This window comes from Ochotona princeps, chromosome 10, assembly GCF_030435755.1.
Source record: "Ochotona princeps isolate mOchPri1 chromosome 10, mOchPri1.hap1, whole genome shotgun sequence".
NCBI lineage: Eukaryota > Metazoa > Chordata > Mammalia > Lagomorpha > Ochotonidae > Ochotona > Ochotona princeps.
In genome coordinates, this window is record NC_080841.1 from 27,804,512 (window position 1) to 27,819,178 (window position 14,667).

The 14,667-nt window shown below is 41.0% G+C and overlaps 1 protein-coding gene across 1 annotated transcript in view; it reads left to right on the forward strand.

Annotated features, from left to right (window-relative positions):
* The window catches only part of IARS2 (isoleucyl-tRNA synthetase 2, mitochondrial), a 67,834-nt gene extending 53,599 nt beyond the window's left edge, over positions 1-14,235 (forward strand). Inside the window, exons 20-23 of the mRNA XM_058669194.1 lie at positions 4,786-4,931; positions 5,606-5,796; positions 9,160-9,304; positions 13,771-14,235. Of these exons, the coding sequence (XP_058525177.1) occupies positions 4,786-4,931; positions 5,606-5,796; positions 9,160-9,304; positions 13,771-13,913 (625 nt within the window). The 3' untranslated portion in view covers positions 13,914-14,235. The remainder of the gene's footprint in view (positions 1-4,785; positions 4,932-5,605; positions 5,797-9,159; positions 9,305-13,770) is intronic.
* The last annotated feature ends 432 nt before the right edge of the window (positions 14,236-14,667 follow it).

Genomic DNA, 14,667 nt, shown 5'->3' on the forward strand with positions numbered 1-14,667 from the left:
GCCGCCGGGCCCGACCCTACCATTCCTATCTTTTGTGCTTACTTGGCTCAATACAGTGATTTCCAATTCCATCTTGCTGCAAATGACAAGATTTCATCGTTTTGTATGGCTGCATAGTATTCCATTCTGTGTGCATGCTGCATTTTCTTTATCTGATCATCAGTTGATGGATATTTGTCTCTACTGGCTGTTGAATAGCACTGCAGTAAATTTGGGAATTGTACTTTTTAACATAGTGATTTCATTTATCTTTTTTTTTATTAATTACATTGCATTATGTGACACATTTTTATATGCACTGTGATTCGCCCCGCCCCTCCCCAAACCCTCCCCCCACGGATTTCATTTATCTTGAATATATAGTTGGTGGTGAGATTGTGAATCATATAATGGTTCTGTTTTTGGCTTTTTGAGTCACCTCCCTACTGTTTTGACAGTGGTTGTGCTAATTTATGTACCTACCAAGTTTTATCCTTTTTTCTACATTTTTGTCAGTACTTTTCTTTTGCCTTTAAAAATATATATATTCATTATATTTGAAGGGCAAAGACAGAAGGGGGCTGGAAGGAAATATATTCCATTCAATTGTTCAGTCCCCCTGAGCCTGCAACAAGCTGGGGTGGCCAGACTAAAACCAGGAACCTGGAACTGCTTGTGGCTCTCCCTTTTGCCTGGTATTAACCTAACTGCTGAGCCTCCCAGAACACACATTAACACGAAACTGGAGTTGGGAGCAGAGATGATATTGTGATGTCAGCAGCCTGTTCAGCAGCTTAACTGTTTGGCCAAATGTCCATTCCTGTTGTCTAGTTCTTTTTTATTCCTCTCACAATCTTTCTTTTTGGATTTTTTCCCTAGGGATGTGTGCTCTTGTTTCTTCTTATTTTCAGTAAATCTTTTATAAGTTTTTATTTTGTTATCTGAGTCTTATCAAAAACATCTTTACTTGTATCAAGTTACTTTGGAATGATAGCAACTTAAGATCCAGTATAAAGACAGGAAAAGAAATACGTTCAGTGAAGAAACTCTATATTTGCACCCCATTCCACCTCACATTTTTAAATTTTGATTTTCCATTTTTCTTTCTCTACTTTCCATTTTTTTAAGAATTTGCACTTTTGTTTTCTGATTTTCCTATTAAAGCTATGAATTATAAATATACCATGCTTACAGTGTTGTAGCATTCTGGATTTGTCTGTTTAGTTACTCTTACGAGTGCGTTTCTTACTCTCCTGTTGTCTTCTTGTCTTCTGATTCATTAGTTTGTCTTTCCGCTTCAAGAACTTCAATGTTTCACGTAAGATGGGTCTGGTGGTGGCAGGTTCTCTTGCTTTCGATGGACTTGGCCTTCTCACTCCCTTGTTTCTAAAGAGTGGCTTTGTTTAGGGTACAGCATTCTTGGCTGGTACTTGTTTTGTTCAGTCTTGTCCTTCTCCCTTCTGACCCGTATGGTTTCTGCTGAAAAGTCTGCAGCCTTTTTAGGTGTTGTTTCTTTCATTTGCAACGTTGAGTATATTCTCTTTATCTTTAACCTTGGCAGACTTGATTAAAATTTATATTGAGTGTGCTTGATTAGATTGACTCTGATTTGCAACCTTTGACCTTCCTGTACTTTGATAGTTATATCTTTTTCTGGAGTGGAAAGCATTTTATTATCTTGTGCAATTTTCTTTTTACTTCTTTGGTATTTTCCGGTCCCTCTTAAAACCCAACCATTCAGATACTTTCTCGTTTTTTAATTTTACTTGAAAGGCACAGAGAGAGAGAGAAAGAGAAAAAGCCTGCATCTGCTGGTTCATTCCCAGGTGGTCACACTTGGCCTGGTCAGGCAAAGCTAGGAGCCAGGAACTGAATCCTTATTTCCCATGTGAGCATGAGAGTACAAATACTTGGAGTCATTCTTGTTTCTAGGACAGAGAGCTGTAGCAGAAATGGAGCAGCCAGGACTCACTGGTGCCAATATGGAATGCTGGCATGGTGGGCGAAGGCTTAACTTGCTACACCATTGTGCAGGCTCTGATACTTGCTTTTTCATGCCATCCCAACATTTTTATAAGATTCTTTTCATTCTTCTTAATTCTTTTTTTTTTCAACTGTGTATTTCCAAATAATGTTTTTGAGCTTACCAATTATTCCTGCTGTTTGATGTGTTTTGCTATTGATATGCTCTGTTTTAAATTTTGTTTAGTATATTGTGCAGTTGACAAAGTTTTGTTTGGTTTTCCTTTATTTCTTCCATCACTATTAAGTCTGTCACTTAGAGCATTAAATTATTCCTGATAGAGTTCATTGAATTTCCTTAAAGCCAGTATTTTGAAATCTTCATGCAAACATTAAACTTTTCAGTTTCTAGATGTTTGGTCATTAGGTGAGGCAGTGAATCCCTGGAAATTGTTGATACTTGGTGAACAATCTCATCTGGACTTTGCCTTGCCAGAAATTTTCAGTACTCTGCTTTCTCTGAACCTCTGGATATTTCTGCTGATTCTGCACTAGATGGCACACTAAATCATGATTTGCCACATTTTTGCTGTTGGTGTGTTTCCACTGTTTGTCTTAAAATAAGCCCCAAGTTCAGACACGTGGCAAATTCAGTTTGTTTAGAATGTACTAGAAAACTGTCTACAAGGAGCAGTTTGATCTTACAAGTCTCTCCTGGGGATGGAGCAGACCTGTCATGTTAGTTTTTTTACTGCTGATGTGGACTCCTATGCCGGGTCTGCTCTAGTCAGTCCCTGATGGTGCTTGCTGGCGCATGACTGATTACCTGGGCCGCAGAGCAGAGCAGGTCTAGAGTCTTTGCAGATACCATCCTGAAGACAGGGACCATTACAATCTTCTGTGTGTTGGATTTTACATTTAAGGCACTAAGTCTCACATGAGTTCTGTGGAGGTTACTTGTTCTCTGCCCAAGTATGAATGTGGGGAAAGAGAAGCTACCCCTCAGTTCTGAAACAGTCGCTTATGTGAGACTCACTTGAATCTCAAAGTCACTAGACCCTGTGCAAACTTGGGTGTGTTATCTCAGGCCTTCTGTAAGGCTGGCAGTAATTCATGCAGAAACAGGTTCATCTTACCAAAGTACAAGTGTCTGCCTGATTTGGGGGCAAATTTAGATACTCCAGTTACCTCTGGCCCAGGGACAGAGAGACTCATAGGATCTACCCAATGTTGAGTTTTACCAACCCAGCCTGGAGTCCAGAGATACAGTTCTGTGATTCCCTGGTTCCTGGCTGAAGTTGGTGAATGTGTGATAAAGGCAGCCTCTTGGCTGCCTGAACTTGGGCTGAGCTAGATCACATCTGGGGCCCATTGTCACCAGGCCTGCAAAGTCTCAGGGATGCAAATCAGGCACACTTGAAGCTGATAATATTTGCTGAAACAAATACATCCTAATGGAGTGGAGGTTTCTGTCTGATGATGCGACAAGTCCTCTGTCAGCAAGTTGCTGACCTGCAGGGTGGAGGGCTCCAGGTTCTGCTGGGAACTAGGACTCAGAGTAGTGGCCCGAAGGCAAAATTCTATGTTTCCTCTCGTGCCTTGCTCACCAGCTGCTGGAATCTTGCTCTACCATTGGACAGAACCATCTGGCAGCCATGGAAGGTCCCAATATTTAGACTACAGGAATTCCCATTGGGGAAAGACAATGGGGCCTTGCTGATTTTGAATGTTGCCACAGTGGCCTGGCACTGGAATCAAGTCTGAGACTGAGCTTAATTTCTTGTTTTGACATGGGAGGTAATGTGGCTCTCCAGACTGTGGCTTGGAGCTGGGGGAGTGATATTACAGGCAACTCTTTGCTTTCTGTTTTCTTCCTTATGTCTTTTCCCATTTTAAAACCAGGTGCTGTGCTCTTTGGCCTGGCTTCTGTGGCTCTTGTGAAAGTGGCTTAGTGTGCCCTCAAACACTACCCCTTTAGGTACCTCTCCCTATGCTGCCAGGATCTTTTGCTTTTCTTTCTCTTTTCCCTTAATAAACTTCCTCAACTTTTTCACTTAAAAAAAAAATAGCTGTTTAAATCGATGTTTCCTTTTAGGTAGTTATCAGAGTGTCTTGTTCAGCTGCTGTTTTGCTCTATCTTTGTGACAGGGACATCTTTATAGCAATGAGTCTAATGTCAGGTGTCAACCCAATCTCTCAGCACCTTAATGACCTTTTATATGAGGATTGTAACTCCCACTCCTTCCTTTAAGATACTAATAGCATTGTATAGATTGGGAAGTTGCGTGTTAAATACCATCAACTAACAGATTAGTTATCCTGTAATATAGTAATCTAGAATTTGCCATCTATCTGAAGACCCGAATTGGACATAGTGAAACAGTGAGAGTTTTTTTGAAGAGGAGGTGTGTGCACTTGGAGGGATTAGAGATTAAACTATCAAAAAGCTATGGGTGCCAGTATTGTGGAATAGTGGGTAAAGCCACCACTTGTGACACTGGTCCACTTCCTATCCAGTTGCCTGTTAATGGCCTGGGAAAAGCCATGGATGATGGCCCAAGTGGTTGGACTCTTTGCCATGTAGGAAACCTGGAAGAAGCTTGTGGCTGCTAACTTAAGCCTGGTCCAGCCCTGGGTGTTACAACCATTTAAGGATTGAACCAGCAACTGGTTAATCTGTGTCTATCCCTCACCAAGTCTGCCTTTTAAATCAGTCAAATCTTTAATTAAAAAAAAAAGGAATATTTTGTTTTCTGATTAGGACAGGCTTTAAAATCATATATTATAGGAGCAAACTCACTTGACTCAGATGCTATCCTGTTTTCAATCTCTGTTTCTATTTAGACTTTATTGTGAAAATGAAAATGATCCCAAACGGCGCTCCTGTCAGACTGCATTAGCTAAAATCTTGGACGTAATAGTCCGTTCCTTTGCTCCCATTCTTCCTCACTTGGCTGAAGAAGTATTCCAACACATACCTTACATTAAAGGTAAGGATATCTAGTTATTTCTCTAAGTGAGAAGTATTCCTAGTGAGAGTACAACTTCAGTTTTTATCTACTTTGTGACAATGAATGCTTTGTGACACAATGTGTCCAAGTCATTTTATAGTTTCTGAACCTATCTCTGCAAGAGTGGGATGAATTTCTTTTTGGTGCTCAATCCATGTATAGTGTTTTCTCAAAGGACAATGTTGAGAAATTACTTTTGTGAACGTATTTATAGATGTTTCACAATATATTTTCGATTTTATTAAAAGGGACAGTATACTTTTTAAAATTACTTTTCTTATGGTTGTCTAATTGAACTAAATTTAAGCAACACTAGCAGCAGAAGTTAAGAAAGGGGGAAAAATCACTATAAGCTTAATTACCATAGGGAATGAGTGCTGATACTAAGATATTCCTATCTTATTTTTCTAAGCATCTTTTTTTCTTTGATATCTTACTATGTATTTTATCTGTGGTTGAAAATGTAGCATATTTCTCAATGCTGAAATAAATGTGTTGTAAATAGCTAGTATGAGTTCCTTAATATTTCATCAGATGACCATGATAAATAACATTTTAGTAAATGTTATTACTAGCGTTAAAAGTATTTAATGGTTAGAACTTTCAGTTGAAAAACAAGTGTAATTGAGTTAGTTTTTGCTTTTGTTTTTAAGAACCTAAGAGTGTGTTTCGCACTGGGTGGATTAGTACAAGTTCTATCTGGAAGAAGCCTGGCTTGGAGGAAGCAGTGGAGAGCGCATGTGCAATGCGAGATTCGTTTCTTGGAAGCATCCCTGGCAAAAATGCAGCTGAGTTTGAGGTTATCATTGTGATCGAGCCTGGACTGCTGTTTGAGATAATTGAGGTATGCAGCCATTTGGGCCTTTGGAACTGGTACTGTTAATAGCCTGCTTTGCCTGAGATTTGCTGTCTTAAACTGCCTAAATACTTTTTTTCCAATACTGATTTGTTTTCTGCATCTCAGTATTCCCTTTCTTTTCTTTGTTATTTAGATGAGGTTAACACAGTGGATCAGAGTGGGATGGCTGGATCAAGGGTTAGGGAACAATGGGTGTGATCATTGTTTCCAAATTTTCTATTTTTCCTTCCTGCTTCCAAGAGGGGAGGGGTGTCCCTTTCTTTTATCTTGTAAATTATTATACTCAGTCTACATAACATTTACATGTTACTTTTTAGAGATCTGGAAGGTATCATTCTGTTGGCGGTGGAGACCTTAGTACTGGTTAGCAGATAGGTGACCCATGAGTCTTATGACAGTAGCAGTGTACTACACAAAGGTTCTAGTTTTCTGAGAATTTTGTCCTGGATCAGATTCAAAACAAATATTGTAAGATTGCCATCTTTAATTGTGTGAGAGCTTGAGAAAAGTTGCTGAGTACAGTAGATTATCATATGTGCTTCAAAATGATCATACTATTTGCAAAGAGCCATTATAATTTTCTTCTTGGAATTCTCAGATTGGTCAGATTGGTTTAAAGTTTAACCTACTGTCTTAAAATTTCTGTTTAGTCTAAATGCTTAGCAGATTTTGCAATGAATATGTTTTAACCATTTGGCTTATATCAACTTCTGGAGAAGCACCGTTGCATTTTTTTTTGGTAAAATTAAAAAGTTTTCTTTTTGAAAACTCTTTCTCTTTGAAAATTTTATGCATTAAAGTGGGCATTTGGCACAGTAGTTAAGATAACAGTAAAATATGGGGCCTACATCTCATATTAGTGTTGTTGGTTTGAGTCCACTCTGTTTCCAATTAAAACATAGTGCTAATGCATGCCCTGGGAAGATTGAGGTAAAGGGTCAGGTATTTGGATTTCTGCTACTTATCTAGAAAATCTGCATTTGCGTTCCTGACTTGACTTCACCTACCCCAGCGCTGGCTGTTGAGCATATGAGAGAAAGAAACTGACAGACTGAAGCTATCTACTATCTTCCTAGTCACAATTCTTTGAAGTTTTACTTATTTGAAAGGAAAAGAACCGTATTCACCAAATCGCTTCTCAGATGTTCATGACAGTGCTAACTGGGCCAGGCAAAAACTGGAAGCTGGGGATTCGATTTGTATTTCCCACTGCAGGGACCCAACTGTCTAAGCCGTCACTGCTGCCTCCCAGGGTGCTCATTGATTGGATGCCAGAACGGGCAGCAGAGCTTGGATTCGAACTTAGAGACTCGCATAGGGATTGCAGGAATCCTAGTCGGCGTCTTAGCTGTTAGGGCAAATGCCTGCTTCTTCAATTTAACTTTTTCTTTTTGAGGATTTATTTATTTTCGTTTCAAAGACAGTTGAGAGAGAGAGAGAGAGACTGACAGACAAAAAGGTCTTGCACCCACTGATTCGTTGCCCAAATGGTCACAGTGCTGGAAATGGGCCAGTCTGAAGTCAGGAGCTTGCAGCCGCATGTGGGTCGCCCACGTGAGTGTAGAGGCCCAAGCCAATCAGCAGGGGGCTGAACTGGAAGTGGAGCAGCTGGGGTTTAAACCAGCAGTCATTGGGATGCTGGTGCTCAGGCTGAGGCTTCATTTGCTACATCATGGCACCAACCCCTCAATTAAATTTTTTAATAATGTAAAAAAATAACTAAGAGTTGAGGTTTGTGAAGTTGTTGGTAACGCCATTGAGAGGAGGCTGGTTCACATTTGGGAACCGAGAAGTGGCAAAGCTTCAGCTTCTGCGTGTACACACGGTGAACTTGAAGACCATCGAAGCCGTGCCCTCCCCGGGCTGCACAGTGTAGTCCTAGGCTTTGTCATATGTGACTACATCTCTTTAGACCTCAGTCTTTTGATAAGCTAAAAAGAATATAACTTGTTGTGGATCATTTATATTGAAAAGTATTTGGAGATGTTTCTTAAAATGTATTTTCCTTAGGAAAGACAGTATCTGTTAGATGGAAAACTAGTTTTTCCAGATACTAATTACATGAACTTGTTAGAGCATAATTTCTGTGAATCTTGTTTTCTTATGGACTTTAAAACATATTTTTAATATTTATTTTCATTTTATTAGAAAGATATAGAGATCTTCCATACACTGCTTTACTCCCCAAATGTCTGCAACAGACCAGTTGGGCCAGAAAAGAGCCAGAAACCCAGAAGTCACTCTGGGTTTCCCGTGATCTGCAATCTGCTAGGGTGCATATTAGCAGGAAGTTGGATTGAAAGTGGATGAGCTCATAAGGCCCAGTGCAGTAGCCTAGCAACTAAAGTCCTCACCTGAAACGCACTGGGATCCCATATGGGTGCTGGTTCTATCCTGGTGGCCCTGCTTCCCATCCAGCTTCCTGCTTGTGGCCTAGGAAAGCAGTCGAGGATGATCCAAAGCTTTGGGACCCTGCACCCACGTGGGAGACCCGGAAGAAGCTCCTGGCTTCTGGCTTCGGATTGGCTCAGCTCCAGCTGTTGTGGCTGCTTGGGGAGTGAATCATCAGATGGAAGATATTCCTCTCTGTCTCCTCCTCTCTGTATACCTGACTTTGCAATAAAAATGAATAAACCTTTTGAAGAAAAAAGTGGATGAGTTCAGACTCAAACCAGGCACTCTGGTATGGGATGCTTTCATCTCAGGTGGCATCTTAGCCATGTGAGCCAAACACCTGCTCCAGCCTTTCTTTTCTAAAGGAATATCTACACAGGCTCACACATCATTTTGAAGATCAAAATTACAGTAAAGAATGTAAAGTGTGTTAGACACTCAAATTCAGTGTACTTCATAAGGGTTCTTTGTTTTCATATTACCACCATTGGTTTTCTTCTGCTTTTCCCATGCCATTAGTAGGAAGTTGGATTGAAAGTGAAGTTTCCAAGACTTGAAACAGTGTCTGTGTTAGACGCTGGTGTTGCAGACGTGTGGCCTTGCTTGCTATACCACAGTGTTGGCCTCTAAATAGTTCTTTAACCTTTGTTCCAAGGAGGGCTTTTACAGGAGTAAGAGCATGGTAACTTCTCCTTGTCTGTTTCCTCATTTGTAAAATGGGATTGTAAATGTATGATTTTTTTGTGACTGTTAGGAATGAGACACCTAGCATTTAGGCAAGTGAAGGAAGGTAAGCATATATTCTTAAATACGGTTGATTGCTCTAGTTAAAAACCTGTCAAACTAGTCGTACTAAAAGGTTCCTTGCTAAACATAAGAATTCATAGTGTCTATTTTCATATGTGCAGTCTATGGTAAAAATTTAAAAAGTAGCTCTCACACGCTCACTTCCAGATGTTACAAGCTGAGGAGACTTCCAGCACATCTCAGTTGAATGAACTGATGATGGCTTCTCAGTCAACTCTCCTGGCTCAAGAACCACGAGAGAAAAGTGAAGATGCGATTGAGCTTCAAGGAACATTCCTCATCAATTTAGAAGGTAAGAAGCAATTGAAATTAATATGTGGTCTCTGTAGAACTAAGTACTGATAGGTCACCTCGAACCTTGTGATGGACAGATGTATTCTACAGATGGATTCCAGAGAGAACCTGTCCTGTGAGGGAGACGGCCCAAACTCTTGCCAGTTCCTAAGGCATTTCTCAAAAATGTTCCACCTAATAATCTTTGGAACTGAGAGCGAGGGCTAGAAGAGGCAGGATATTTATTTCCTTTGAATAAATAATTGTCATTGATGTAAAATATCCTTTCCTTTGACACTTAATCCTCCAGTGCTTTCCAAGTCCCACCCAACCCTCTCCATCACCGATTTCAAAATTTCCTATTATGTACACACAAATTAAAAATATTTAGCTAGTGATTATTTGAAAGGCAGAGTGGCCAAGGTAGGAGGATTTGAGAGAGGCGGGGAGAGAGAGAGAGAGGGAGATATTCCATTCACTAGTTCATTTCCTACATGCCTGCAATAGTTGGGGTTGGTCAGGCTAAAGGTAGGAGCCCTAGACTCCATCCGGGTCTCCCATATGGTTGGCAGGGGGCTCTAGAACCTACACCATCATCTGCTTTCCCCCCAGGGTGCATCAGAAGCAACAGGATTAGAATCTTGGGGCCAACATTGTGGCTCAGTGTGTTAAGCCTCACACTTAACACTAGCATCCCATATGGACACTGATTCAAAATACCCAAGTGGAGTTCTAGCTTCCTAGCTTTGACTTGGCCCAGCCATGGCTGCTGTTAGCATTTAAGGGGGTAAACCTGTAGATGGAAAATATTTCTCACCCTCTCTCCATGTTTCTGTAACTCTGCCTTTGGAATAAATAGATCATATATATATATATACACACACACATATATATATATTTTTTAAGCAGACTCACGATACGATTCCAGACACTCCATTGTGGGTGCTGTGGGCATCCTAACCAGAGGCATTAACTTGCTGTGCCATAGTGATCACCCTTATTAAACTGTTCTTAATGAGGGTTAAAGGAAGAAGCTTTTAAAAATATTTTTTATTTAAAAGGCAAAATTGCAGAGCCAGTAGACAGATCATCCTTCCACTGATTCACCCACAAATGGCCACAACGGCCAGCCAAAGCCAGGAGCTTCTTCCAGGCGTTCCAGGTGGCTGCAAGGGCCCGAACACTAGGGCTATCCTCAGCTGCTTTTCCAGACTCTTACCAGGGAGTTGCATTGGTTATAGAACAGCTGGTGCTTGAACTAGCACTAGGACTTGAAGAACTGATGCCAGCACTCTTGAGTAAAGGCTACTCCATGGTACCACCCCCAGGAAGAAGTTGTATTGAACTCATTCTCACAGTGGTATATCATAAGCGTTTTTAAACATGTTTAGAGGTCGGGCCCGGCGCAGCAGTCTAGTGGCTAAAGTCCTCACCGTAAATGCCAAGATCCCAAATGGGCGCCGGTTCTAATCCCAGCAGCCTTGCTTCCCATCCAGCTCCCTGCTTGTAGCCTGGGAAAACAGTTGAGGATGGCCCAAAGTCTTGGGACCTTGTACTTGTGTGGGAGACCAGGAAGAGGCTCTGAGCTCCTGGCTTCAGATTGGCTCAGCACCAGCCATTCTGCCATTTGGGGGGTGAATAAACAGAATCTCTGTCTTTCCTCCTCCTCTCTTTATATCTGCCTTTCCAATAAAAATAAATGAATCTTAAAAAAAAATACTTAGAGGTTGGCACATTGGTTCAGGTGGCTAATCCTCTAGCTCTGAGTGTCTGTATAGCATATGGGCTCTGATTGGTGTCCCAGCTGCTCCACTTCTGACCCAACTCTCTGCTGTGGCCTGGGGACGTGGCAGAGGATGGCTCAAGGCCTTGGGATTCCATACCCATGGCTCCTGGGTTCTGATTGGCTCAGTGCTGGCTGTTGCAGGTTTTTGGGGAGTGAACCAGCAGATGGAAGATCTTTTTGTCTCTCCTTCTGTATGTAAATTTGACTTTCCAATAAAAATAAGTCTTTTTAAAAAAAGGTACTTATTTAAAAATTTTTAAAAAAGCTTTTGGATTAATATGAATACTTAATAAAATTTTATGAGGTAATTTTTTTTACCTGTATTTCAAATACTTTATGATCAGGTGCTTATAATTCTCTTGATACAGTCTGTTGAGGCCTTTAATTATATTTTTATTCACTTATTATTCATTTCTGAGACTTCTGTATGGTTCATTTTCTACACTTGATCTTAGCCAAAAGACCTCTGCTCAGCTTCTCATTTGTAAATATACATAATTTCCTAGTTTTGCTGATCTGTTTATACATATCTGCTTGTATCTCTTCGAGTATCCTTATAAATATTCCTTGAACACTTTTAGCAGACATTTTATCAGTTGTTGGAGGCTGATACTAAATGAGTTTGTGTTCCTTTGGGATGTCCTATTTGCTTTTTCCGACTTCTGTGTCTCCGTGTTAACATCTGCACAGCTGGTGGATTGGTGGCTTTTGTAGACTGAAGGCCTCTTCCCAGACATGTGTCTCCACATATTGGTCTGGTCGGGTACTCTGGCTCTAGTTGCAGTTGGATACTGTAGATGGTTCTGGCAGTGGAGATGTGGACATTCCTGGGGCCCAGTAGGGTTTTGTGGATTTCTGGAGTGCAGGCTTCAGACACTGCACAAAGGAAGGAGGAGCTGGTGTCGTGCGTGACACTGGAAGTAGCTCCGGTGTGTGGATCCTCTGCTGCCATCTGTGAGAGGGGCTGGAATCCCAGGAGTGGACCAGGCATGTGCATAGTCCTAATTAGTGGCTGGTCAGATCAGCCTGGGTTGATCCCTGACTGGGTGTTCCAGTGGCTAGGGGAGGTATAATGGGCCTCAAATCTGAGGACAAATGCCCCTACTTTTAGGGTTCGGGGACAGCACTTTCTGGTATCTTGTACCTGTTCCTGCCCCCAGTCCCTGATCATGCATAGCACTGTGTAGAGACTGAAGGGCTAAGGTCACTGTTGGTCTTGGTCTAGTGGGATTCCTGAGGTGCAACTTTTTTGTTAATGGGATGGTGTCTGTGGGTCGCAGTGATTGTGCTGTATAGAGTATTCCTATCACCTAGGGGCAGTATGGATTCCAATAGGAACTCCTCCCAAGATGGTGCTGGACCGGGGATGTAATGTGAGTGCTTCCTGTAATCAGAACAACCAGTTCTCCATTCGGCTCTTTACTGGTCATCGATGCTTGTGGCCTTCTCCGTAGCTAGGATCACCGGCACAGGCATTTGGTAGGTCGGTTCTGCCGAGACTGCTGTTAGCTCTTCTGCAGTGAGGATTCTCCCTGACTGCAGGGCCAGGCGGTCAGCTGCCGGCTGACTTTGTCCTTTGTCTGAGGCCTCTGTGTCATGTGATGTTTGTGGTTTTTTTTCCCTTACTGAATTCTGGTGTTCCTGAGTATTCATCTTGAAATGTGGCTGTTGATTTGGTTCTCCTGTGCTTTGGAGGAAGCTAACATTGAGTACCTCTATTAGCCCATCTTGGAAAAACTCATTTTGTTAGTAATTATCTTTTAGTGTATTATCACCCAGATCCATCCTTTGGGAGGGAAATGTAGATGAAACAGCACTAATAGAGTAACAGGCAGGGCAAGCAGGTATTCTGGGAACGCTGATATGGCCTCTATCTTTCACCATCAGGAGGTAGGGGGCTGATTTACATCAGTTTGAAGTTCTTGTTTAGCACCACTGATCAAATAATAAATTCTGACTTAATTTGCTTTCTAAATGTTAAACTATTTTGTAGTTGTACAAAGTGTTTAAATTATCAGGGCCTTGTATAGTAACCTAGCAGCTAAAGTCCTCACCTTGCATGCACTGGGATCTCATATAAGCATAGGTTCTAATTCCGGCTCCAGCTCCCTGCTTGTGGCCTGGGAAAGCAGTGAAGGACAGCCCAAAGCCTTGGGACCCTGCACCCACGTGGGAGACCCTGAAGCAGCTCCTGGTTCTTAGCTTCGGCTTGACTCATCCCCAGCTGTTGCGGCTGCTTGGGGAGTGAATCATCAGATGGAAGATGTTCCTCTCTCTCCTCCTCTCTGTGTGTGACTTTGCAATAAAAATAAGTAACTCTTAAGAAAATTTAAATTATCATCCTCATCTCTAAGAGTATTTAGATATTTTGCGGACACTAAACTTGTTGCTACAACTTGGTTTTTAAAATTTCTTGGTAGCTGGAGAGTCAATATGGGGGTAAAGAGCTAGAAAGCCTGCTCTCCCTGAGCAGACACAACTCAGTTACTTGGGCAAAAATTGGTTCATTTCTTAGGGTCTCAGATCCCTCAGCTCTTTTGTTATCAGCTTTTACCATGTTTTTGTTCAGGGGAAGGTGGGGCAGCATCTGACCAGTTTTACCAAGAGAGGAATGAGAAAGTATCACATACTACACCAATTAAAAAATGCTGCATGTTAATTGATCTGTCAAAATACTGTCATGTATTTTTCATTTATAGGTGGTGACATTCGTGAAGAGTCTTCATATAAAGTAATTGTCATGCCCAGTACCAAAGAAAAATGCCCTCGCTGTTGGAAATACACATCTGAGTCCTCAGATACGCTGTGTCCCCGATGTGCAGAAGTTGTTAATGGAAAATAGTACCTGAGTACCACAGCTTAGCTGAACTGTTTACAATACTGGACATCCAATATTCAGCTAATGAGTGAAACAGTAACTTGTGGAGAATTAGGGTCAAATCAGAAGTATAAAAGTACAGCATTTCCTGTAATGTACAATGTATATACAAAGTAGAAATATATGTATATACATACACACAACATAATGTGTGGAGGAAGATTTATGTGTGTTTCTCTATAATGAACTTGTTCAGAATATATGCACAGAAAATGTTTTATATTTTATAAATCTTTTGGACTCAAAAAAGCATGATGTCTCAAAATAAAGGCGTTCTGAAAAACTATTACTGAATGGCAGAACTCTCTGGAGAGAAGGGCAGATGGTGTTTCCTCAGAGTCGAGGAGAATCACTGCTTTTTAAGCACGGGGCAAAGAGCCAGTGCTGGAGGTTGTTTTAGAAAGGAAACATCACCAAATTTGTTATTCAGATGAGATGTCTCAATAGTTACATTTATGAATGTTAAGGAAACATGAAAGCTTAAAATTTATTTTACTAATATACATAACTTCACAATGAAGAACAGATACAGAAAATAGCAGTATATACAGAATTTCACTACTTACAATACATTACAATAGATAAATAATAGAACATTTTATAAACAATTCAGTACTAGATTAAAACCTTTCTAAGGAAAGCTAATTCTACTCAGCAGAAATCTAAATTTTAGAAGCCCAAAAGATCAATTCCTACCAGGAGTAGAGAGGACTTGTAG